This window comes from Sipha flava, unplaced genomic scaffold, assembly GCF_003268045.1.
Source record: "Sipha flava isolate LNK unplaced genomic scaffold, YSA_version1 70_pilon_pilon, whole genome shotgun sequence".
Classification (NCBI taxonomy): Eukaryota; Metazoa; Arthropoda; class Insecta; order Hemiptera; family Aphididae; genus Sipha; species Sipha flava.
In genome coordinates this window covers 1,227,774-1,255,330 of record NW_020273610.1, presented here as the reverse complement: position 1 = coordinate 1,255,330, position 27,557 = coordinate 1,227,774, and the positions used below count along the sequence as shown (strand labels likewise).

The window sequence follows — 27,557 nt, the reverse complement described above, 5'->3', positions numbered from 1 at the left end:
GATTTGTGAAAATATAAATTATTATTCACAACCTGAACTTGAGTTTCAAGGGAATCTATAGAAATTTCATTTTGCTCAAAATTAATTATTTGTACCACAATCTTTAATAGAAACAAATTCAAATGTTTTTTGTAGTGTATTAACGCTAAGCTATTTCGAACAATATTTTTAAAATGTCGGACGCTATTTTGTAGTTACATTTATTTTTTTAACTTTGATTACTTTTTATAGTGTACACTTGTAACAAATATTTAATATAATATTTTTGGTTTTTTTTTCATTATTATTTATTCGATAAACGTAGAACAGCACTAAACACCCTAAACTAAATTATGTATTCTCATTAAAACAAAAAACTATCAAACTGAAAATCTGTAGGAAATAGTTGTGCACTCTTGAACATGATTTTAAATAATGTTGAAAATTAGAATTTGAAAGCACAAAGTATTTGAGATACTATTATTTTCGAGTAGTTAACTACAGTAGCATTGCATTAATCACTATACAAATTAAGATATTTATATTAAAGAGACGCTGAAATTAGCGCGTTACTTCCGACCACTGATTACAATCATTAGTTCCTGACGCTTATTAATAATCATTTTAATGTATCAATTTAAAACATTCGTGTTAAAATGTAAGTAATATTCAAAACGTTTTTACAATTTCAATACAGTTAACCATAATATTAAGGTCTTCCTTTACTTTTAATTGGCTTAGTATTCACGGGCAACATGTCGATTGCATCAAACGAACTTTTACTATTCATAATGACGTCAACTGTTAAACAAAAAAACAATGCTCTTCTAATAATAGACAGGATTTTACAAAATTCAGTTTTTCCTTATACGATAAACTCATTATAGATGATTAATTTATTTTTAGTATTCGTCTAATTATTATTGTTGTAGTTTGAACTTTGAACGTATAAAAAATATTTTACGGTTGTCTCACAAACATTTACTATTTCAGTAACGTGTTCGGTGTATAGTAAACATCGTTATCTCACCTATTCAAGGTAGGATAGGTACACTCGTGGTACTTTTTATCACAGATTTTTTTAATAACATATTTAATGAAACTTATTTACGTTTCCGATAAAAAAAACACACACACACACACACACACACACACACACTTTTAACGCTACTTTCGTCTATCAATAGCTTGATACATGATTATGTATTCATAACGAGGGATACCTGCTATTAAATGAACCGACTTTCAAATCAATGAGTTTACATGCATTCATTGTAAACTCGTAGCTGATACATGTTCTTATCGATAACAATGTTTATCAACTTACGTTGAAGATAAATATTCTTGAAATATATTTTGTAGCGAACACGTGATTTTTTTTATCAATAAAAACTGTGTATAAAATGCAATGTATTCTTTATTATAATAATATGTAGTAAATAATACTATAATTTCGACTTAAGTAAAAAATAAATACGACCGTAAATTAACTTAATGTAATTACATATAAATTTATAATCAAAATGTACAGAATGTTATTTGTATATTTTCTCTTCTGATGGAAAACATTCGTACTTATAAATATAATTGTAACCATGCAATAACATGTATTTTTTTTTTTATTCAAACCATTTGAATAGAATTATTTTACTACATAAATGATTGTCAAAAAAAAAAAAACTGCTTCGACATGATTCCTTAAAAAAAAAAAACTAGGAACAATCTTATTTATACGTATATATATATATATATATATATATATAAATAAAAAATAATATAAAATATCGTTAAGCATTACATTCTCATTGTAGGTGTGTTGCCGAAATATATCACAAAGCATGTAACTGCTGTACAGTAGCACATTATGTTTAGTGTAATCATTAGTATACAAAATGACATAACTATAGTGTATAATATTAATAAGTAATAATAATATTTCGCAGATAAATAATGATATTACGCATAAAAAAATAAATAAATATGATTTACAACGATTGCAATACCTAGTTCAATTAAATATAATATATATTTTTAGGATGTCGATTTGACCAAGATCACAAAACTATTTGAAAAATATCGGTGGATTATTTTTAAATACTTTTATTGTTAAATGTCAGTGAAATCGACCGTTTTATAACCTAATGCCAAGCACAACACTGTTGAAATATTGAAAACGCGGCGTAGTGCATTAATCGCAATACAGAAATGCGAACATTTTTTTTTTTTCGTTACTTATTATTATTATTGTTTTTTTGCAACGATTGTAGTGGAACGCTCAACGCGCACCGGAACGGTTATCGTTGGTTTGTGGTCAGATCGGGTTGTTTGAACAACGTCCGCGTAAAAGCTTCACGACGGTGTACAAGTTCTCGTTTTTTCCCCCTACCCTTCCAACACGGTATTGATCAATGGGTTTCGATGAGATTAGTTTTAAATATTGGAAATGTTGCGTGGCGGAGAGCAGAGCCGCTGTTGTGCAAACGCGACGACGACGATGATTGCGGTGATGGTGAAAGGAGATGATGATGATTATAGCGATGATGATAATAACGGTGTTGGATTTGATAAAGCGCGGGGATATGTGTTCACGGCAACAATCGCGGGTTGAACCTGCCCAGGTAGACGATCATGCCGGTGGGGTTGTGCCGGACCAGGTATAGGAACGGCCTGTCGAACCGGAGCCGCGGCACGTCCGGTAACCTGGCCTGCCTGGGGCGCAGGTTGAGCGGCAGGTGCGAGTACGGGCTGTGGAGCGGCAGGTCGTCGGCGAGGCGCTTGCGGCGGCGGCGTTCGGCCAGCATCTCCACGCGTCCCATGCGCTGCGGCGACGCGGGATACGTTTCCACGTGGTGCCGCGCGCCGATCACGTCCTCGCCGCACGTGCTGAACGTGTTCACCTGCAGCATGTCGGACAGGTACAGGTCGTACAGGCCGTTGACGCCACGCAGATCGGCCTTTTGGTCGCTGAACACGTCCTTGAGGCCCATTTTCTGCAGCGCCGCGGTCGTGTTCAGCACGGACCGGTGCGAGAACCGCGGCACCTGCAGCTCGAGGCCGGGCCGTGGCAACAGGCTGCGCAGGATCCGCGACCACCCGCCCCGCCGGTACGACGTCTCGATCAGCCGCTGCTCCAGCCGCGCCAGCCCGTCGCCCGGTGCCACCTGGCCCTGTTGGCCCGGCAGCACCAGTATCGTGGACACCGGCGAGTCCGGGCTCAGGCACACCGCGGTTGCGTCCAGCCCCGGCTCGTAGCCGGCCAGGAAGCCACCGCGCCACACGGCCGCGGGCACCGGCACCAGGCGCCGCTGTCTCGTCGACGGTCGCACAACGAAGTACATCTCGCCGTCCCGTCCCTCCGTCGACGCGCTCTCGCAGCTCGTCTGAAATGGCACGCGCATAACATTAGTATTTGCCGTTATTTGTTGTGATTATCGTTTCACGCGTCGCGCGTACACATTCGAGTCCGAATCGTCAGCTCATTTTTTGTTCGACCCTTAAATCAATAGTTTGCCTACATTCGGTTAAGTTTCAAATTAAAAGCTCCCCCTTTATTTTTAATCTTTTATGAAATAGAAATAAACTAAATAACTAACTTAGCCGTGAACGAGAATCATTCTTCGACCGAATAATATCGAAATAATAATTTATTTCGAAATCCAAGAACAGTGCATCCAAACATTATACCTGATCCCGATTGATCTATTGAAAACAATGATTTGTTCAAAAATATCTATTTTTATTCATTGAAATTAATTAAGTACTTGGAAATCAACTAACAAAGCAATTAACCTCGATCGAATAGAAAAATTTTATTACAAATAGCTGATTTAGTAATCGTTTTAGCAAACTTTAATTTTTTAAATCGTTTATCATCGGACTAAAAACCGACACGTTTGTGTACATGCCTGTAATATGCAAAATAATTTAACGTTTGATGTTTACCTGGAAAACGTTGGCACTGAACGCGGCGAACGGTGGGGTCAAACTCAAACCGGAACCGCGAAGGTATTCTACTACTCGACCTAAAGTCTGTCTTTTGACCAGCAAATTCGTTCGTCTCCTGAGCACGTCACTGATGGTATTGAAGTCAACTTCTTCTACGTGTCCGTCGTAGTACTGTTGTACCCGTTCTTTATAAAAATCTAAGATTTTTCCGTTTCCCTATAAAATCACAAAAAGTTAAAATTATGCCGATCACGGAGAATAATCGAAGGGATCTTTTTCTTCTTTTTTAAACGTATTTTAAAGATGATTGCTTTATGAACCATATTCTGTTGTGAATATGGCTCGTCCATCGTACTCGACGTTATGATGAACGTATCTTATAATATTCTTTACCTTGTTGCTGTATATCTCGCGAACGAAAGACGCGGTGGCCACTCCGGGATTGTTAACGTTCGTTATGGAATGCGTGATGTTCCTCAGCACTTGATGAGGGTTGAACGTGACCATGTCGTCCAGCCGGAGGACGTCGTTCATCTGGCCGGAAGTGGAACCGCGAGCGCCCAAGAACACCATGGCCAGCATGGCAGTCAACTCAAACGGAGACAACACCAGGCTACGGGAGGCTATCTGGCCCTTACCGGTGACAGCAGTCCACATCTTGAACGACAGCTCGTTGCACAGGTCGGCGAACCGGCGCACGTCGTCGCCGAGGAACGCGACGCTGGCTTCCAAGCCCATGCTTTCGTGGGGCGCGGGATGCAGTTCGACGGTCGACGGCGACGCGGTGTTGGCCAGCGGCCTGTATGCGTTCGACGACGGTCCGGGGGATTTGACGGCCGCGGCCGGTGCAAAGGTGGACGACATCGTGACGGGCGCGGCCGACGGCGGAGACGAGTTCGCGTCGCTGGTACCGTAATCGGCAGTCGTCGTCGTCACGTTTTGCACGTCGGCAGTCGAAGCGTTCGTGATCGTGGTCATCGTGGTCGTGGTCATCGTGGTGGTTGTCGTCGTAATCGACTTCAGCGTCGTCGCGCTCGTCACCGGCGAAGGGCTGAACGTTGTGACTGTCGGCTGTTCGGTCACGGCCGACGGGTTCGCGGTGATGGCGTTATGATCGTTTTCGAACGGCGTGGTCACGTCGAAAAAGGTATGCGATTCCGCCGACAGGTCGGCCAGCTTCGCCGCTTGCGCAGGACCGTCCGCAGAGCTGACATTGAACACGGTCAGCATCTCCAAGCCCGGGCCCGAGGTTCGTGAAATCTCTTCCGTGTCGTTCGCGGTCACCGGATCTTTCGTCATTGGCTCCGTGGTGAATTCGTACAGCTCTTGCGTTATCCCGTTCTCGACGGACAGGGTGCTCGTCTCATCGAAATCCGACTTGACCGTCGCTTGTTTCCGGGCTTGTTCCGTGGACGGTTGCTTGCTCTCAGCCAACGTGAACTTCTCGTACGGCCGATCGTCGATCTCTTGGTACTGCGTGTTGACTATGGTCGGCTTCTGCGTGTTCTGTAACATATTGGCCACCGCTGATATACCGTCTTTGAGTATCGAATCCACGCTCGGTGCACTGCTATTTCTCTCCGTTTCCAGTCGGTCTTTCATCTGCAGCTCCGGTAGAAAATGCGTGACCGGCACGTACTGAGTTTCCGATTCCGGGGTAGTAGACGTTACGGTAGTTGCAGCGGCCGACGTTTTCGCGTCTGTCGTAGTCGCCACTATCGAATTTGCAACGGTCGTCATATTAATCGGCGAACTAGCGGCTGTTTGAGCAGCCGAAGAACTCGCTGTGGTTTGGACAACCGTAGTACTCGTCGTACTTGTCTGAGCAGCTGCAGTACTCGCTGCTGTCTGAACAGCTGTATAACTACTAGCTGATGTCTGACCAGTGGTAGTACTGTCCGGTGCCTGAGTAGCTTCTGTACTAGATGATATCTTAATAGCTGCAATGCTTTCCGATGTCTGAGCACCCGTAAAACTTGCCGCTGTCTGAGCAGCTGAAGTACTTGCTGCTGGTCGAGTCGATGTAGTACTGTCTAAGGTTTGTTCGGCCAACGCACTAGCTTCCGTCGCATTTGCCGTCGACGTACTTGTCGGTGTCATCGTCGCTTCAGTAGTCACCGTTGTTGCTGCTGCTGCTTCCGCTACTTCCACCGCAGTCTTCACTGCTATCGTCCCTGCCGTTGTTGTCGCTGCAATTGCAGTCGTTTCCGATGTCGTTATCGGTACTGGTGTAGTAGTAGTAGTAGTAGTAGTAGTAGTAGTAGGAGTAGTAGTAGGAGTAGTAGAAGTAGTCGTAGGAGTAGCGGTAGATGTGGTCGTAGGCGGTAGCGTTGACGTCAAAGGAACTTCGGTTGTGGACGAAATCATCGGTGCTGGAATACCGGTGATTGTTTTCATCGGCGTCGGTGAAGTAGTCGAAACTGCGGCTGTTAACGTCTGCACGGCGCTAACGGTGGTCGGAGAACCGGTACTTGTCGGCACACTGGACGCTGTGGTGGACTTGACCATTAAAGATGATATTAGGTCCCTGATAGCATTAGCATCGGTGATGGGATTCGGCGGCTGGTTGCTACTGGAAAAGAACGATTTTTCGGTACTCTGCACGTACGGGATAGTCGTAGGGGAAAATAATGGATGTTGCGACGCCGGCCATTCTTCGACTTTAACAGATACATATTTATCTGAATCCGTGTGGCTGCGAACAGTAGTCGTCGAAGAACCGGATCCGAAACTCGGGATAGCCGTAGGTTTCGATTCTTGTATACGATTCGACAAAGTAACGTTTGTTCTGTTGATGCCGTTTGGCCGAACAGAATTGACTTTCGTCGGAAAACCCTTGTTGGGCTCTTTATTAGCAAATTTATTCTTTATCTCTTCCGTGGTGTTCCAAAACGTATCCGTCGGTTTTTTCACACTTAGAGTGGTATTATTTACCGTTTTGTTGACAACTTTTACGAACGAATCGATTAATTTGTTCGGGTACGCTTGAGTGGTTTGTGTGATTTTTTGCATATACTTTGTTGACATGTTGCTCGGTGGGTATTGATAGTTATTTCTAGTAGTCGAAACAGTTCCGTTATATTTATTGAGTGATAACGGTTTTGTCGTATACGAGGCGGTGGTTACGCTCGTGGGAGGCCGTGGTTTTGTCGAATTCGATTTGGTCGGTCCGAATCTTGATGTTGTTACTGAAGAAGTTGTCTTTTGCGAAAACGGTATTTCGGTACTAGTAGATTTATACGAGTTCGTAATCATTGGTTTTTTGGCCATCGTCAACGCTTCTGTAACAGGTTTCATTGCATCTACGGTACTCAACGACATCGCCATTGGGCTGTAGTAACTCAATTCCGGTGAACTTTCTTCTGGTACGTAATCTGCCGTGTTGTCTTTCTCTACCAGAGTATTTGTCTGTAACGGTTTGTGATTTGACGATTGACTGTCTGTTACTTGTGATAACATGTCCGATATAGAAGCAGACATTTCCTTATTGATATCAAAACGGTCCGCCATAACCGGTGGCTTAGCAGTCGAATGTAAGATTAAACTCGGTTTCTGTAATGATGGCTTTTGCTTTTCAAATGTCTGTATCGGCTTAAATGGTTTTTTCGTCGTTGATGGTTTGAGTGTCGTCGTCTGCATTTGGATTGTTGTTGGTGTTGTTGTTGTTGTCGTTTCCGGTTTGGTTGTCGAGTACTTTGGCGTTGACCTCACTTTTTCTGTTGTAGTACTCAATTGTGTATTTATAGACGGCGATTGCAATTTAGCTGTCGTCAACGGTGGTTGCATGGATGTTAAAGGCATCTTTGTGGGTACCGATGGTTTCTTAGTTAACGGTGGATCCATTGATTCGGTCGTTTTGGACGGAAGTAAGTATCCTGAAAGATGGGCTACGTCATCCGGAGTTTCTATTAGTCCCGGAAATAAGGCTGACCACGCGGACGCTGAATCCGGACGATGCAACGATGTACTGGGTATAGATGGAATGGGTTTGCCCGAGTTGGCAGCCATTTCATTTTTTAGTACATTCTGTACACTTTCCAGTACTTTGTGAACAGCTGGCTCATCTAGTGATTCAAGATCTGAAGCTGGCAAGTGCATAAGTGCTTCAGACGAATGACTCGACAACGCATCGTGATAATATGTAGGAGATGAATCAGCCATCACGGATTCTGGATCGGCTCCGGCAATTAAGCCGTGTATTTCCTCTAATGTCATAAGTCGTTTTACTAAATCTCCCGTCTCGTCAAACGTATAAAATTCATAACGATCCGGTGACAGTAAATTACCGGGACTGCCTATAATGGTGTCCGTTGGTTTGTGCACATTCTTACTTTGTCCGTCAGCGAAATACGTTTTGGTACCGTTTCCGTGATCCATTATTACAGATACTGATGTAACTACACTATACAAACAAAAAAAAATCATGTTCACATTTAAAACTGGATATATTTTGATGTCGAAAACAATAATTTGACATACCTTGAACCAAGGACTCTTCTGGAGTCTTCGGAATCCGTTTCTAATTGAGACGTAACCCTGGAAGGAATGCATTGCCCTGCTGTTAGCAAACACAGGGTCACCAGCCACCGGGTACCGGTACCCTCCATGTCTGAACCTCACATTAGTTTTAAAACCCTAAACAAAAAAAATGTATTCGTGATATAAATGAAAAAAAATCGTAACATTGTTAAGTGTTATAAATGATTAGAATAAAACTAAACGACTATTGCAGCATTGCAGACGAACCGAAAGAGAACAATAACGTTTACTGGGATAAAGTTTTTCGAAGTATGGAAGGGTAAAATAAACTACATTGAATTATCGCGAAATGATTCACGCTATAAGTATAACGTATAAATGCGTCCGTTAACCGTATTAAGAAAAATACCAAATAGGTCATGTAAACCAGTAAACATGACTATATAATATGTATCATGTCTCTACGTTGACGTTATTCCAAAATCTAAAAAGTGTCACATTTTATGTGCTCGCGATTGCACGGAAAAATTATGTCTATAAATCGTTTCATTGATAAAATGGATAATAAAATAAAAAAATAAAATAATTTATATTATATGATAATAAAATCATATAATACACACTGTAAACGGAAAATTAATTGAAATATTTTAAATTTATCTATTCGCTAATATCTATTCGATATTATTTTTCAATCGATTTTTAAATTTTTAGCATTTAATTCGTTCGGGATGAAAATATGATGTATCTATACGAGTAGATCAAACTTGCAATGCATTGATATGGTACTTCAACACATGTGCGTCCAGTTCTTAAAACATTCTGTACATATTTTATTGAATCCCAAAATAAATATGATGTACAATTTGTTTTGTTATATGTACACGTATTATATAATGTTTTTTCGTTTATCTAAGGCGTGTACCTACGCCGCCAAATAATATAATATAATAATTGGCAGGCGTTACTATGTATTAAATTTGTGTATGAACGTTCGGCGATACACGGGATGATGGCAATCAGTCAACGACTCGTGTCGTTCTTCGTTTTCAAGAGGCTAATGGACATAATATATTATATTATTATGTTTCCATGAAATACCGTCCTTGTGCTAATGTTAAACCGAAACGAACGTTGGCTCGTTCCTTGAGGACACATAAAAATAATAATTTTAAAAGGTTTTCCGATTGTTATTTTTTTAAATTTTTACAAAAATATATCCTTTGTTGAATTATTGTTATGATTTCGCGTAAAATATTTTTACCTTCGTCGCGCGATTATCCTTTCGACGGACGGACCCATATATTCGTTGGCAACGGTTCTCTCGGCGAACCGGACTTATAATAATATTACTCGGTTACTCGCACGGTTTTTTTTTTTTTTTTGACATTTGTCACCGAACTCGGTGAAAATCTTCGGAGCAACGATAATAAGCTGATAATAACAGCAATAGTAAGGACAGCTCGCGCTCAACGCAGCAACGTAATGTAATATGACTAATCGGAAATTGCGTATTCCCCCTCTTTTAGATAAAAATTTCAACAAAAACGAAAAAAATGAAAAAAAATTACAATTCGTTTTTTTTTAAAGTTTTATCTCCACGTGCGCTTCCAGACCGCAAACGTTCTACGAGGAAGGACACGCGCGCGCACGTAGGTACGTGGTACATAATTACAATATAGTTTTTGGACGAGTGCGAACGCAAATCGATCGACGTAAATACCCGCACGTACGTGTGCGCGTCTACGAAAGTGATGCATAATAGATTGAGTGTGTATACGATTGTCACATTCGATCAATATTTCTCAATAATTGGTCTACACGAGGAGGGAAAAAAAACGAAAACCTGGACTCGTGCAGTTCGTTTCGATTGTGTTACAGCAGTTATAACACGTCTGTACGTGCGAGTACGGATAAATCACGTAAGTCGACGTAACATTATGTACGTGCGTGTTTTCCGTAGATAATTTCCATCGCCCACTTAAACCCCGTAGTGTTGATTGGTCGTCGGACACATACGCACTACTACGTTTACAGTTGTCAAACTATAAAATACATGTATTAATGCTTGTTATTATATATTGTTTATAACACAGAACTGTAACTGAATCGATTATGCGCGTACATGGAAAATGAAATTAGGTAACAACGAAAACGCGCGTGCGTGTTAAGAAAAGAAGAAAAAAAAACAGGAACACCGCTCGTTATAAAACACGGGGGAAAAAATAGCGAATCGTACACATTCAGATACTCGTATCACCGTTATTGTAGTACGAGTTCAATAGAATAAATCGAACTTTTAACATTAACACAATTAAATAGGAATACGTATAAGTATGAAAATTCGTTATTAATTATAAATTATATTTTGCGTAATTGATTTATTTCATTCGGAAAGAAGAAAACTTACGTCCTGACTTGCTAACTAAATTAATTATTTTTTTAAATCAACCGCTGGACAAGTTTCGTATTGAAATAAAATAAATTCAAATAAAATACAACCAGACGTTTTAACATGGTTATATAAATACCTAATAATAATTATTAAATATTTTCTTCGGACGGCTAACAATGGTGTCGATAAATAATTTGATTTCCTAAAAATTAATAACTTCTATTGAAATTTTTGCACAAAACTAAAACGTTGAATTGAATTTTAACAGTTAAATGGATTATATTATATTGGTTTTAGAATCTGTGAAAAATTTTTGTAGTAATTATTAACTCGACAAGTATACAATCATTAGAAATCAGAATACTAATCAAGTGCTTATGAAAAACATTTGTAAATCGATACTGGAACATATTCAAATATAAAATAACGTAAAAAGTACTTTGAGTACGCTCAACCCACGTAGATAAAATAAAATGTAATCACATAAATAGTTAAGCGCAATTAACTAGAAATAAAATGCACGGAGTTCACTTGACACTATCCACCGTAGGAATAAGGACTTTACTTTATGGGTCAACGATCTTGCAGGAAAAATTTAAAACTGCTAACGTTTTAAACACATCTCAGCCGAAAATAAATATTTAATGAAAAGAAACGGTGAGTAAATAACTCGTCTTACAGAAAACACCGTTATGAACGTGGTCCAACCGGTCCACGTGGGACTTCAATTGCATTATATATTTATTTTTATTTTAATCGGTTGGTACTTGAGAATATCTGCGATTATTAAATTAAACGAAGCGTGAAATTACTAATTTTTCTTTTTTTATATCTTCAAATAAATAATTGAATTCCTGATGTGATTTTTTTGATGAGAAATGGACACAGTTTTACCGGTTTGAGCGTGTAGACCACTTTTGTCATTATCATAATGCCAATGATATATTACAATTAATTACTAAAATTTACATAATAGTTTTAAATTTACAAAATGAAAAACTGAGCTTCGAAAAAAAAAAACTGACTGTAAATAATTAATAAAATGAATTACTTAATTTGTTTCGACATTTAACGAACAACGGTATATCAACATTATATTTTACATATTATAATATCCTATTACGGTTACATGTAAACGATTATTTTTTTCTGATATTCAACTTGTAATTCAACGCAATTTATGTACTACTAAATAATTTTCATTAAATTCGGTTACGAGATAATATGATACATTTTGATCAGCTCTAGATGGTTCGGTTTTAACCGCAGTCAATGTTCTTGTTTGGAGGAAATCAGTGTAGTCTGAGAAGCGAAGACCCTATGAAATTTCCCAACAAAAAAAACGTTTATAAACGTCTGACGACCAGTTATGTTATTTTCCGTATCTGCGTTATCATTTTTGCAATCGTCAACATTTTTATTTTCCCGGTTCAAAACACACAACGTCAGTCCTGACATGATACATCGCGAAATAATGCGCACGAAAAACGCATCTGGTAATCGGACTGGTCGCGGCCCGCTTTGTTTTTGCATTGTATTTTCGTCGTGCTCATTCGAGATTTCCCAGTGCAATAAGTGTGTCGTGCACGGTGCGCAACGGGACACGAGAACCGTTTAAACGAATTTCTGTGTTGTAAACGTGTTTATATGATAAATTGTTTTAATTCGCCGCCGGAATAAAACGGACCAAAACGATTCCAACACGCGTTGCTACAACGGACCGCAATGAAACCGTAAGCCGATTAACCGCTTGTTTCGAAACATCACGAACATTATCGACGAATTATACGCCCCCGAGTCTTAAAAATGGCTCACGTCGACCGAGAACCGTACACAATCGGTATCGCAAGCAACACATCGTCCGTCCGTCCGGGTCCGATTGCCTCACGGTGATCGGGAACGCGATTTACCTGCAGGACACACGCGGCTATCGAGGATCACCGAAAATAATCATCATTCAACGTGTTGTGTATTGTAATCGATTTTTTTCTTTTCCGATTTCAATATGCCTCTGTGGCAGAGTAGTGACCATCCGTAGATATGCTTTGACATGTTTTGTTCTAATAACATTGGTATATTGTTACGGTGCAATGTTCTCGAACGGCCGCGCGCATGAAACATTCGAGATCCGATGCGAGCGCCGGTGCAAGGACGAAGAAACGAGAGCGTTACGAGGGGGTAACTTTTTTATCGCTTCGAGAATGTTCTACGCGCGCGTCTTCTAGAATATTCCACCGCCTATACAAACAAGTCCGTTTACGAGAACATGTTTATTTTATCGTGTGATGTTGATCTATACGACTTGTGTAGTTCGCATTGTTGTAAATAGTATGTATATATATATATAACAAAGTTTTTGTTCATACTAATTAAATTCAAACGTGTTATGTATTATTGAATACGATAATCGCGATAATATTACTATTATTCACGTACGTTTTACAAAACAAAATAGCAGTCGCGCAAAATTGTATTTTGTACGTACAATAGTTTTGGTGATAAATGTGGTCAGTTCTCACATGAAATTATAGTTGATCAGTAGACGCGATCAATCAGTTGATAGAAATGTATTTTTCGCAAAGATATGTATGATTTGGAACAGCCATGAAAAATTTAAATCGCAAAATAAGGTGCGAACATAAATGGTAGTTTTGTTTTTAAGATCAGCGGACCGACAGTCGTAGTGATCAACGTTAAAAAAAATTCTCCCTCAACATGATTGGTGTTGAACAAAATTCGTTGATCGAAATTATTCGATTTTTTTGGACCTCGAATGACGTCAAGACGTTAGGAGAGTGGTGCGTTTGTTCGAGTGGACATGTTCACCCCTGGCGCGCGTCATGTATTACTCGTATTGTATACGTGTACGCATCGTGCAAAGAAATATAATAGAAATATAATAGAAAATGGATTCGTTGAAAAGCCGACCGACGCAGCTTCATGATAATTTCGTTTCGTTCGTTTCCGGTGCGCGTTTCCCGCCGGCAAACAATTCTCGCGCGCCACAACATTCACTGAGAACAATACGAAAAAATTCGATGCTACCATAACCAAATCGTTGTCGCACGTACACTACGCGCATTATGGACAGCTCTCGGAAACATCGTGCGCGTAACGCGTACACGTCGACGGCATCGCACAACTGTGAGGTATGTGATGTCAACCGTTAAACCGGAGACCGAACCATCACGAAGACTTTAACGCGAGTGAGGCCGATAAGACATGCTGCACCAGATGTTGTCACAGTGTCGGATTACGCGAACAAACGGTTCTTTTATTGTGTAGGCACGCTAAAAACCGCTAAAGAATTGTGTAGGAATCGATAAATAATATTCCGTTTTAGATACGTTTCCGGCATATCCAGTGTGATATATTCGTGATGTAAGTTCGTTAATTTTTTAATGATCTATCTTTTTTTTTTGAGGAGGAGGAGGATTATTAGCACTCCTTTTCTACGTAGGTATTTTGACCGATGGGTGGTGCACGTCGGACAGTTAGCGATTTCTTCCCTCTGAATAGCCGTCCCGTCCAGAAAGCGATACGGTCGGTGATTTTTGACCGCCGATCGAACACAAGCCGGTTGGTCACCGCGCTCCGTCTTGACATCAATTTGTGACGGGACTAAACGTATACCATTCCAATACAAGCATATTTCCGGTCTTGTTCAGAGCCCGTTCAATAAAGGTTTATATTAAAATTACGTATACACACGAGTAAATCTGTTAAATTAAATGTTGTTGTAAAAACTCTTCGCCACGTTCACTTCGTGGCGCGCGGGATTCTTGGGGTTTGTCGTAAAGACAGAGCATTCCGTCGTACACTGTACACGTATATAATGCGTATGTCGGCCGATGACGATTTGTCGTTATCCCGGCCGACCAGAACAATACAATATTAAATTTTATTCGTTATAAAATGAGAAGTAAAAAATAAAAAACGCGTGGAACGTTGAGAGAGAAAATAATAGTAATAAAAACTGGCCGCGAGCAGTCTCGGTAAACGCACTAATTATTACCGTCGTCATCGAGGAGATGAACGTTTCGGATGGCCGAGCACAGAGCGCGGAACAACGCACACTTTGTCGTCGTCTTAGAATGCGTTTATATATAGTATACCTGCGGTGGCGTAAAATGTGATTGCCCTGCCAACGACGACAACAATCGAAGTACAGCAGTAAATAGGATTTATTGTCGTTCACAGACGCTATCCGTGCAGCGCTTGCTATTCTTGTACGTGAGAATTCGTTGTGCAATGTCTTGAAAAATAGTATCGGTCGGTGTACAGGTAGGTATACACGTATATATTATACGCATTTATTCCGCTTCCGGTCCGATGAGGTGACAATAAAACGCTATTATCGGAGACCGTTTCCATCGCGAGTTGTTCATGCCCGGGTCGAACGAGTTGAAGACCGAACAGAAACAAAGGACAGTGGGAAAAAAACGAGAAAAAAATTGGAACGTGATTTCAGCCCGACGCCCTCGTACCACCCGCAATAACTGCAACAATTAACGTTCGGTTAGGTCACACATACTTGTGTTTTTTCGTACCTCCCTGTTGCGTGCACGTTAATCAAGTGTGACCGATCGCGAGTGTTTTGTTTTTTTTTTTCGTTCTCATTATTTTTTCCGCACAATACGGACACGTATGCAACCTCGCGTACGACGGTAATGTTTAAAACGATTTTTTATGTCGTACACCAAGACGTGATGTTTCGGTTAAGGCAGTCCCAACGATCGTTCGATTTCGAGAGGTGTAATACTTACGGTTAATCAACGTTGACACCTCGAAAGCCGCAAAACTATCAACGTTCGATGTTATTTTTTCGGCCATCATTACTGTTACCCGGATCCGATAATTCAATCGTTAACCACTATCTACCCAGTGCCATATAGTGATTTCCCGGCATTCGAACCTGATGTTAATTAAGTCGATTAAGAGGTTACGCGCGCCGTGTGATGATATTTACACATACGAACCTTGATCGTATAAAACGTCATCGCCGCGTAATCTTAATGCCGTGTACCCGTTCTGCTATCGAATGGTCGTTGCGCATACACTCACACGTCAGCTAATACTGAATCATTTAGTGTCGCATTCGTAACGGTTAATTACGCGTCGGTCTTTTTAAAACGTTATCATATGTACATACAAGTATACTGTCATAACATTTTATTATTCAAATGCTAACAGTACACGTATATAGAATTTTATTCAACAGCGTTCCCTTATGCTTAGGACATATTTGTTTTTTTGTTTGTTTGGATAAACGCCTGGTAGGCTCAAGTACAGATTTATAACATAATTAACAGAATTTCGTAAAACAAAAATGGTTTGGAAGTGTGATACAATCATATAGGTGTGGTATATAAAATAAATGATAACATAACAAGCACATATAAATATTGCTATTTGGGCAGACTAGTGATTTAAATAATGACGTTTTGGGTTCAAACAGATTATTAAAAAAAAAAAATCAAAATACTTTTAAATTAAACGGTAGGATTTGAACTGAGATATTATCAATATTATTTGTTAACCTTCTTTTAAAACTTAAAAAAGGAACAAATTTTCTTTCTACTCGTACAAGCTTTTGAATCGTAGTAGGATTCAATATAATGGACTCATATTCCAAAACAGAATGTACCAAGGCACTTATGACATATGGCATATCTGCAACTTGAGATATGTATGTTATAATATAAATAACTCTTAACTCATCATCATGGATAATTTGTTAACATTTTAAGTAAACGCGTTAGGTGATAGGAATGTACCATTTTTCTACAAATATTGGAGCACTTTTATCAAATACATTATTTTAATCTAATTTTTATTATCTATCAGAACAGGAATATTGCAAATCGATAGTTAAATTATCAATACAATAAAAAAATGAATTATTTACTAGTCACATTAATGTTGTAATAAATCATTGTTCTGTGAATGAACGCGAATGTTTCGACTAATAGAACGCACGTCATTTTAAAATTGATTTGCCTCGTAAAAAACATTCTTAAATCATAATTCATGAATAATAGTAGACAATAGTTTATAAATTCGAGTAAACGCGAGATAATCGTAATGGATTATTCAATAAACGGATATCAAAATTGACAATATAAATGGATTTATCTTGAAGTGTAATGCAATCAATTCCAAATAAGATTTTAAAAAAATATTATAACGGTTAAAGTGATTCACTGTAATAGTTCGCAATCGGGGTACACATGTTATTATCCCAACTAGTATGAATATCCAAGTCAAGGACCTCTCTTACCCTTTATGATCCGCCGAATCAACTTCGTACGTTAACGTCCGGATAAAGTATAAAACACCTGTTATTACATTATTTTACGCTTAACTTGATAAACACAAGGCTCGAGCGGTTGGGACGAAGGATATGCGATGATCGGTACAACATATTTTGGGTCAAATTATAGATTCGTTTTCATGGCATTAAATGGTTTGAATTACGATTCGTGATGATCTGCGGTTGTAATATCCTGCAATGATATAATTTGCGTGACTACACCGTTCTGCTGTTATTATATACAGTTGAAGCTTAGGTTGTTTATTCACGGAAAACCACTCGAATAATAGCAATTATATACCTCTGTACCTTACATGATGAACACGTTGCACGATCGTAATAATCGTGTAATTACCGCGTTTAATGTTACTTAAGATTTGTTTTCTTCGAAATATTTTTCTCGATTAGGAGTCTGTATCATTAAGTTTATACTATATATTATCTCGAAGAATGTTTAATAAAATAATTCTCTGATATTCAGGAGAATAAGTCAAGCACGTTACAAAAATGTATTACAGTGTTTGTCCATCGCGCTTCATTTTTTTGAACTATTGAACAATCCTGATCGACGTCCTGATTACGTGATTCGTGTAAAAAAAATATTTTTCTTGTTATATTGCAGTATACAACAATAAATCAACCGATTCTGCTAATAAAATAAAAATATTTTCTATTTTTTTTGTTTATTCCTGTTAACATACATATTGACATATCTTTGTTGTTTATATTTTAACATTAACAAGTTGAACGAAAATATAAAAAGGATATACAAGTTATAAAAAAATTGCATACATTTCAGAAAGACTATCAAACTTTAAACAATAAAAATAAAATGTCCTTAAAATCCGTGTACAAAACGGGCTTATTCCAAGATTTAATCCTATAGGGTTAGTACTTCTGCCGCAAGTTTTTTGCATATGAAAACCCGCAGACCGAGGATATCATAATGCATATACGAATTTAAATATTATGCACTTTGGACGGGGATATCCTGAGTGCGTACTAAAAAGTGCTTTTTTTTAATGTTGTAAGCGTGTCCACAACAAGGTATCGCCGGAGCGCGTCCCAGTTCATTTAGAGTTACCGAATGTCCACCATGAGGAGGTGAACTGGCTTACACCCTAAAAATGTTTTTTTGATTTATTCAATATTTATATTAAAATTATATTATCTCGTTTATTTAACTTACAACAAATAATTGTAGGTGAGTATTTTAGTATTTTTTTTTATGCTCATATAAATTACATTGTTACTTTTTATGTTGTGGTTGATATTTAAAAGCCATAATGTTTACAAAATCAATCCTTGAAAATTGGTTGTTCATAAATTATTAATATTTTTTTCGTTGAATGCAATTTTGTTATTAGTTGTTCCTTTTTTCGTCATAGTTGTTTTTATGACTGCTTTAATTGCAATTTTAGTGTCAATTTGAATTTTTTTAATATTTCTAGTTCCCGTTACAACGAAAAATTCCATTATAACGAAAGTCATAGAGCCCTCAATCGAAAAGCTATTTTAACATTGTTAAGTAAATCTCAATATAACGAAATGATTGATTTTTAAAAATCCCGATACAACTAACTATTTTTACAGGTTAAAATATATTTGTTAGTTTAGAAGTAATGCGAACATTCATTACATCACAAAGTGATGTATCGGACTTAATACTTACAAACATTCACCATCTACAAAATTACGTTATAAATAATAATGTTTTTACATTTTTTTTATTCGAAATTTCTGTTATAACGAAAAAAAATTCGGTCCCTTGGAGTTCGTTGTAACAAGAACTTACTGTATATTTCGTTGACGCAATCAGGCATCTTCAGTTAAAGTAGTCGATAAAACTTCGGACGCACTCGGGCTATACGATAAAGACTGCAGATAAATCGGGCTATGAAAAAGGTAAAAATTAAAAACGGGACGCACTCGGGAACACCCCCTTTGGACGTGTGAATATTGTTCGCAGAAATCCTCAGCAGACGTCATCACGCATTTAAATCCTACATCATAAACATATTACGAGTCACAGCGTTTACTGGATATTATTATTATGTGTAAGAATACGTATACACGTGTTATATATCGTCTGTGCATTGTATCCACGGCTCGCCGTTACACGTACCCTACGCGATATAATACGCTTATTTATGCGGACATTTCGCTCGAGGTGCATCGACGGAGAGTTCAACGACTCGCTGTACGTATTATTATTATCATACGAATATACATATACGCAGACGGCCGTCTTATTGCATTTTTCGGGCGTAGGTAGTTGACAAACTCTTCTGGGTGGAAACGAAAAAACGAACGTCCGGAAAACCGCAGAGCGATGTCGTTAGACGACGACCGGGGTAGAGGAATACAATGTTCCGTAGTGTAACTGTTTTTCTTTTTTTTCCTCTTTTTTTTTTTATACCGCAGTAGGTATGGAACTACTTTAACTACGCATTATCTTTCATTGCCGCGTAGTTCGCGTGCACTTATTATCGTTTCAGAAAACGTTATTTCGCGTATATCTGACAAATACAGTTCAGATTAGGACGAACAATTTATGTCTCCACACATCTACACGCACAATAATTATATGATGTTTTTATAGTCGAAACGCAATCGTAACACAAAAATTTTTTTACCCGTACGGCGAAACGAGACCGAAGTAGATATCGTGAGACCTACAAAACGCACACGCTCGTTATAGTTTTACAGTCACTGAAATATAAACATTTTATACTACTGACCGACGTAGGTGCGCGCCGCGGTGACGGTTACACTCGCCGTCTCGGTTATATTTCTCATTGTATACCGTCTCTTATTATATCCATATGCACACGTTTCCGTTATTGTAGGTGATCGTGCGTGCGTACACGTTATACGAGTGGTTTATTACCGTTGACGAACGGACGGTGGGAAACGCGTCGAGATTCGTAGATCTTTCGCAGGTATATGCAAAGTGTTCGGCAAAGTGTTTAGATTCGAAATCCATTCGTTTCCGAGATACCTGTGGAATCCAAATGAGCACCATAATAACGAACTCTAAACGCGGAGGAGGTGAGAGCGTAAATCTCTTCAGAAGTGACAAGTGGGTCAGCATGTAACGTCATCAAGTTCTTTTTTTATCACGAACGAATTATGATTTTGAGAAAAATACTTCTTCATGATTTTTATATGGTTACACATATATGGGCTGACCACGCATGGGGGCCAGATATTTTAATCGAAAGCTATATTAAAATGTAAGCCCCGTGGGAAAACCACGGGTCTAACCACTAAGCAAGCCAGAACAAAAGTAGGAAGACAAAGTAAAATAGTTTAGCAGAAATCGGTACACGAGATGGAGAAACAGTAGCACGGGATAGAAACAGGTGGAAGCAGGTTTGTGTTGCGGTAATAGGTCTCAACGGCCTTTAAAAGCCGAAGAAGAAAAATATGATCACACAATAATTGTTCTTTTATTTATTTTTTATAATTTTTAAGAATCGAATTATTTTTTTATATTCATCCCGTATGTCATTATTCTATCAACCCTCCCACATCAAGCGTACCCTTGGTTGCTGTTCGAAAGAGTAAAAAACTTGAAAATACAGTAAACATCGAGTTTTGTATAGTTTTTTAGTATTGAGCGTAATGATTCGTGCGCACAGAAATAATTTTTCTAATACACATAACGTGATATAGAAAAATATGAACGTCTGACGTCCAAAAAGAAAAATCATCATGTCAACCAAATCGATCATACGCAACGTGTAACGACGTTCGACGTGCGCATCTCAACCGAAAAAAACCTAAGGCATCGCGTTTTTCACTGTGTACCGGGTACCCGGCAGCTAATGGAATCATGTCACACATCTGAACGTAGCGGAAACACCATGTGTTTAATATATTACGTACAATGTGTAGGTACAATATGACACGTAAACACAATATAATAAAGTACAGTGAACGGAAAAATCAAAAAAATAGTAATCAAAATAAACATAACGTATATTCGTCGGTCCATAACATGGTCGCGATTCAAGGAACAAATAGTGGTACTTAATATTTAATTTATTTAATAGGACGCATATGCACCAGGTATCTACGACGCGTGTAATACAGATGGTACATGCGCGTACAAACGCACCGTCGCGGGAAAACATTATTACAAGACGGAAAGAATAATCAAACGGCCGGTAGCACAAAACGATATAACTTCAACTCGACGATTCATATAATATCAATGTACATGCGTTATTATTACTGCTGCTGGTACAAAAAAGAAATAAATGTGACGGGTCGATTCATTGTCGAATAAAAAGTCGATTACGATTTTCACGTAGTGAACTCGAGCCGAAGAACCAGGACGACATACACAACCGAGTGATCATATTTCATGTTGTAGTATGTCATTCTTTAAAATAATATTTTTGACCAGAAACACTAAACTTATATGTGTATTATTTTCCACAAAAAACCATCGTGTATTTGCGATTGAATCGCAATTGACGAGTTATAAATCAGATATCGAACTTTAATAGTTGTTAAAGATCATGTAAATGAAGAACCAGACATTGTTTACGTAAATACGATGAAAAAATAAAAACCTTAGAGGGCATTACGATAAAAAGTATAATTTAGTAAACGAAACTCTGGTCTAATAAAGCCTTAGATAAAGCATAATGTATAACGATTTATATAAAAATGAATTTTTTCAATAACACGTAAATTGACCGAAACAATACAAATGTAATATGCTTGTTTTTTTAAAAAAAAAAAAAAAACAACAAATGTTGTACAAATGCAATTAGAATGAATATTTTGCCTACAAAATGGTATAACGAGTTAAAAGTGTATAACAATTAATAATAAAATCGATTGAAAACGAATGGATAATTAGATCGCATCAACACTTTAACGGTACACAGTATACAGTTACTACATTATGGTACAAAACAATAGTACACGAGTATTATTAGTAAACGCATTTTCGGAATATCAGTAAAAATAATAATGTTAGGAAGAATTTCAAATGATGAATATATATAATAACTCAAGTATATTATTATTGAAATAGCTAACCTTTTGGTACTGAAAAGAGTTTTAAAAAAACGATAGTTGCGAATTAATTGTTTATTGCTACGGTGTAGCTATTCATCATATAATAAACCATGTAATAAAACACATCAGTCAATGTATATTATTATATATTCATTGATAGGTTTTGAAACCTATATACATATACTGGTATATGTACTTGTATGATCGTATACCGCGATTGATTTTTATAATCGTTTTATGTAATTTGACACAGAATTTACGTCTGCTTTGTTTTTTTTCTTTTCTTCAAACGGTACATAATTAAAAACAATAACATGCCACGACGTTAAAACCGTTGACGAATTCATTTGGCAGGTAAACGTGAATAATTGTACAGTTACTATCTATAGCGGGTTGCAGCAATTTATACGATGATGGCTAATTAATTCCAACGGAGATTTATTGATTCGACGGCGGTACGGTGGTGCTCATTGACCCAAAATACTGTGCAACAACATTGTATCGATGACCGATATGATCTAGAATTGAGTGCAATGGCGTTCGTTTCCTGACGTTTCGGAAATCACCGAAGAATTAGTTCGGACGCTATAAATCGCATATACGTGCATTCAAGTTACTGACGGGGAATCGTGTTTAGGTATACCATTGCAAATATACACATTTACATATGAAAATATGTGAAATGTAACGATTTGCGTATTTACTCGCGTTACACGAACACAACCTGCGGTATTTGTATAGATGAAATCATGATGGTAATAATATCATGTCAAACGCCCAACGAGCTAGAACGAATATCTGCAGCGTATACCTATACCGCAGAAGATCGGAATCACAGGACATATGATGTAGTTCGTAGATATATAATAATTTGTATTTTCAAATCGTTTGCTTCGCAGTAGTCATTTGGCCAAAAAACATAGTTCACCCGAATTCGTAAATCTGCGATGCTATTACTGCAGCTGTGCACAGTTATTTCTGTTCATTAAATGTATTTACGAAGCAAATGCGATTGTATCGCTTAAACGTAGGTCAACGGCCGTTGATTCCCGCGATACGGAAACAACCGACAGCCGGCAGATGAGGATATTACTTGAAACATACCGTTTCACCGTAACAACATCGTTATCATTACCTTTACAATAAACGGCAATAATTACTTAAATATTTATGGTCGACAAATGACCATCATGAAGAGCGGACGATTTGTGTTCTCGATTGGTTTGGATACAGATTTTTATTTTTTTTTATTTAATTTAAAACACATCAACATACTCTTACTGGTTTTGTTACTTAATCTATGACAATAGTAAACAATACATTAACAAATTTATATAAACGAATACTGAATGTACTCTATCGGTATAATGAGTGTTTCTTTCAGGCAATTTTCTTTGGAGGACCATTTCAAAAAATCGCAGTTAATTTATATTACATCAAGAAAAATACATTTTTTAAAAATACGAGAGTTACCTTTACCTGTTATTTATAATTATAAAAAATATAATCAAATACACAAATTTTAACAATTTTAATACAGAAACATAGTATTATTATAAATCAACGTTACTTTTAAATAAATTGTGCATAATTTAAATGTATATAAAACAAAAATAGTAAAAAATAAAATGTTCAGCTTTACTTTTATTTTTACAATTCAGGAACCGAATTCAGTGATTTTTATTATTTGCGAATAAATATACCGTTTTGTGTATATCCAAGAATATTTACTATGTGATTACTGATTATTGATTTCCATCGGAAAAAATAATTTTATAAATGAATGAATAAAGTAGAATATTGACTTATATCTGATGTCTTTTAGTCATTTATCGTAATATCAAAATTACATTTTTTTTAATATTTAATATGTCTTTATTGTTCTTCAATTTTTTCTCTGGGAGGGAAGGGTTCAGATTTCAGGAGAAGTGCTTGAAAGAAACACTGACTATAATAGTAGCAATATAGCTGTAGCATTAAAATATTATATGCTATATTAAAATCTATAGTATTATGTGTATTTTTGAATTTTTGAAATATGAAATATTTGTAGCCATGATATCAAAAAATTAAAATATTTTCGATTTATATCCTTCTTTGATAACAATAGGTTTATTTTTACAAATGTTTATTCATTACATGGAGTAAAAAAAAAATGTGTTACAGAAATTTAATTGAATTTGCAGTGTTTTAATTTTTACTTTGTGAAATTAATAAAAAATTAGACTTATTAAAAATATGGTTTATGTGTTTTAGTTCAATAGCTGTCTTAAGTCGGTCATTTCACCAAACGAATGACAACGGTGTTATATTGAATTTAATTACCACGAGAAAGTAATGTACACTTTTCTAGATAATATACTTCCAACGATAATGTTGTTTTGTGTTTTTGGTGTATGTACCAAATGATTGTACAATACACTGTCGAAAGAACAGTCATAGGGCTCCTAAATAAAATCCTCCACATATAACCACATTATATATCATACCATAGTGGCATGTCGGATTGAAATAATCCTCAACTCCAATCGAGTAATTTCCAACGACAGGTGCAATTTTATTGGTAATGAAGTATCATACACCTTACCATTTAGGAAATATACGACCTACATAACATCATATCTAATCATATTCTCATAATATTATTAATGTTATAAATCGCGATCGAGCGAAACTTCTCGTAGACTTATATTATCCTATGAGTTCTGTGCAAGCCTCTTGAATTATTAATGAGCTAAAACTATGTCACCTTCGGTGACGGTAACTTTTTTATGGCTTTAACGAAGCGTGCGTTGTGACAGTGACATTATTCGCTTTTTCTTACTTGTTCTACGTTACTTCCGAAACACAAGAAACCAATATAGAAAAAGATGTTCATTAAACTACTATATGGGTTTAAATAAAGTTTGTTATTGTATATAGTCAGTTAAGAGATATTCAATTTAACAATTTATTAAAAGAAGAAAGGAATCATTATATTTTCCGTATACACGTTACATATGCGTATTTTAACTTAACATAGAAAATATATTGATTTTTAGTAATAAAAAAAATATCAAAATAAAGTAAACGAACGTACTTTAACCCAATGCAACGGAAAACGTATAATTGAATAATGACGCTTTGGAAATAAAATATAATAATTTTTATTTTTCCACATAATGCGTATAATTAATGAAATCCATGCACCCGTTATATATACGTAAATACTATATAATTTTTGAAGTCTTAGCCGATTTATATTATTTTTTGAGTCATAAATATGATATGGTAGATCATTATTTAAATTACAAATCATCTTTTTCTAAGTACGGATTAGGAAATTTTAAATGAAATGTAAGAATATAAGTTTCATCATAATATATTATGATTCATAGAAAATACTACAAATTAATCGCTATAGTTTATATTCTTAAGTGCACATGCGTTTTAGTAGTTACCTATTTTATTAATAAATCTTATTATTCATAAAGTAAAAAATAATATTCATATTTATAAAGTTATTTTTTAAAATAAAAAAATAAAAATAAAAATTATACAATGTACAGTGTTCAAACATTAACGCATTAAAATCAAATATAAAAAAGATTGATTTTGTAAAAAACTAATTACATCCAGAATTCAGATATAAATAAAGAAGCTCTATAGTAGATACTTTTTAACGAACTAGTAATAAATATTTTAACCCATACATCGACGATGACGGCAAATCAATCCTTCAATATATAATAAGTTTTGTGAAAGATCGAATTTTCTCGAATATAAATCGTTTTAAAATCCTTGTATAAAATATGTCTTTAGTTCACTCCACATTTGAGTGAGGATCAATAATGCATAGTCTTCAACTGAAAACGTTTTTAAATTAATTCACGAAAAAGTTAAAAACAAACTTTTACTAAAGTAAATGTTATATATGTTATATATGATATATCACTACCGTAAATTTAAAGTGCACATAATCGCAGTATGCTAAAGAACGAACAACTTAAATTACCTATTTTAGAATTTCAGTCGCAAAGTAGTGAATTCGATTGTTTACGCAGAAAAATTAACAAAGTGTAAACGTATAAGGAAAACTGCCTCACTCGGTACTTTGTATAAATGTGATATCTAAAAATTACACATTATGTATTGAATGAACCGGAAACAAATCTGAAAATTAATATTTCTGTGATCCTTAAAGTTCCGTCCCGGACCGTTTGCGCTGTACATAACTGTAATGTAAACGATTATAAATATCATAACAAAGTCTTAGTATCGTCCAAGATTAGTAATGCAGATATAAGCTTACAAGTGAGTTTAAACAACGAGAAAAAAAAATCATAGACGACAATATAGCAAAGTTCTCAGGATTTCAAATAGAATGATTTTTCCATGTAAAGAAAACACGGTTTGGAACCGGTGAACCGTCGACAGTGTAATATTATAATTACGAATAGACATGGTAACGGTAACGGTAACGGATATTCTGGATAAGTTCTTACCTCGGTGTGGAATTGGGTCCGTGTAGTTGCGCGCGTGGGCACAGAGACGAACGCGGTGAAACGATCGGAATCGAACCGAACGAGGGTTGATTCGAAACCGCCGGAAAAGGGGAGGAGAAAGAGCGTCCCGAAAACTGTGGCGGCGGCGGCTGCGGTCTGCGGACGGATTTATTGACGATTTTTATTGATTATCGAATACTCCGTACGTAATTGTTACGCGTTCGCGCGCGGACAACGTTTAGTGTCTATGCGGATTGACCTGAGAGAACGTTATTCGACGACGACGTCTTGTACGATACTGCGGCGAAGGCGGCCGATCGATGCGGAAGAGGCGAACTGCTTGCGGCGGCGGAGTCCTCGGCCGCAGCGGCGTCGTCGTGCGCCACCACCAGAAACCGGACGTTGTTCGGAAACCGCCTGGGCCGCGAAGTCCTTCCCCCCGAGATCCCGTTATCCCTCCGGTTAACGCAACGGCGGTGACCCCGAACCGTTGCCCGGCGCCGGTTTCGTTCGTACATCACTCGTATCGTCGTCGTTATTGTTATGTTTCGATCGCTCGTACACACTCGTACGGCCCATCATCGTCTCTGTCCGAAGCCAAAACGTATTTGTTATCGTATCATACCAGTAACGACTATCACGTTCCTTGGAGTGCAATTTTTTGAGTTTATTTTTCCATTTTTTGATCGTCTCTACCTTCCCGTTCGCTTTTAAACGTCCTCGCTACGCCGCTGAATCAGGCACCACGTCTTTAACTGTAAACACCGTTTGGTGTTATGACAGAAATCGCATTTCTAAAAATTAATAAGTTTGAACAAAAAACAGCCGTTCGGGCATGTACGCTATAACACGTATCTTGTCGTCTCATGTTATTGCGCAACCATACACATGCGATCGGTGATAAAAATATGGTGGAGCTTTCGAC

General features: G+C 37.2%; 1 protein-coding gene across 1 annotated transcript; it reads right to left on the bottom strand.

Annotated features, from left to right (window-relative positions):
* Positions 1-1,696: 1,696 nt before the first annotated feature.
* LOC112692075 (mucin-5AC) lies at positions 1,697-26,953 on the bottom strand. Its single transcript, XM_025566613.1, has 5 exons — positions 26,633-26,953; positions 8,404-8,559; positions 4,318-8,326; positions 3,922-4,140; positions 1,697-3,359 (listed from the first exon to the last, which is right to left on the bottom strand). Exons 2-5 carry the CDS (start codon positions 8,529-8,531, stop codon positions 2,565-2,567), a joined length of 5,151 nt encoding a protein of 1,716 aa, XP_025422398.1. The 5' UTR covers positions 8,532-8,559; positions 26,633-26,953; the 3' UTR covers positions 1,697-2,564.
* Between the last annotated feature and the right edge of the window lie 604 nt (positions 26,954-27,557).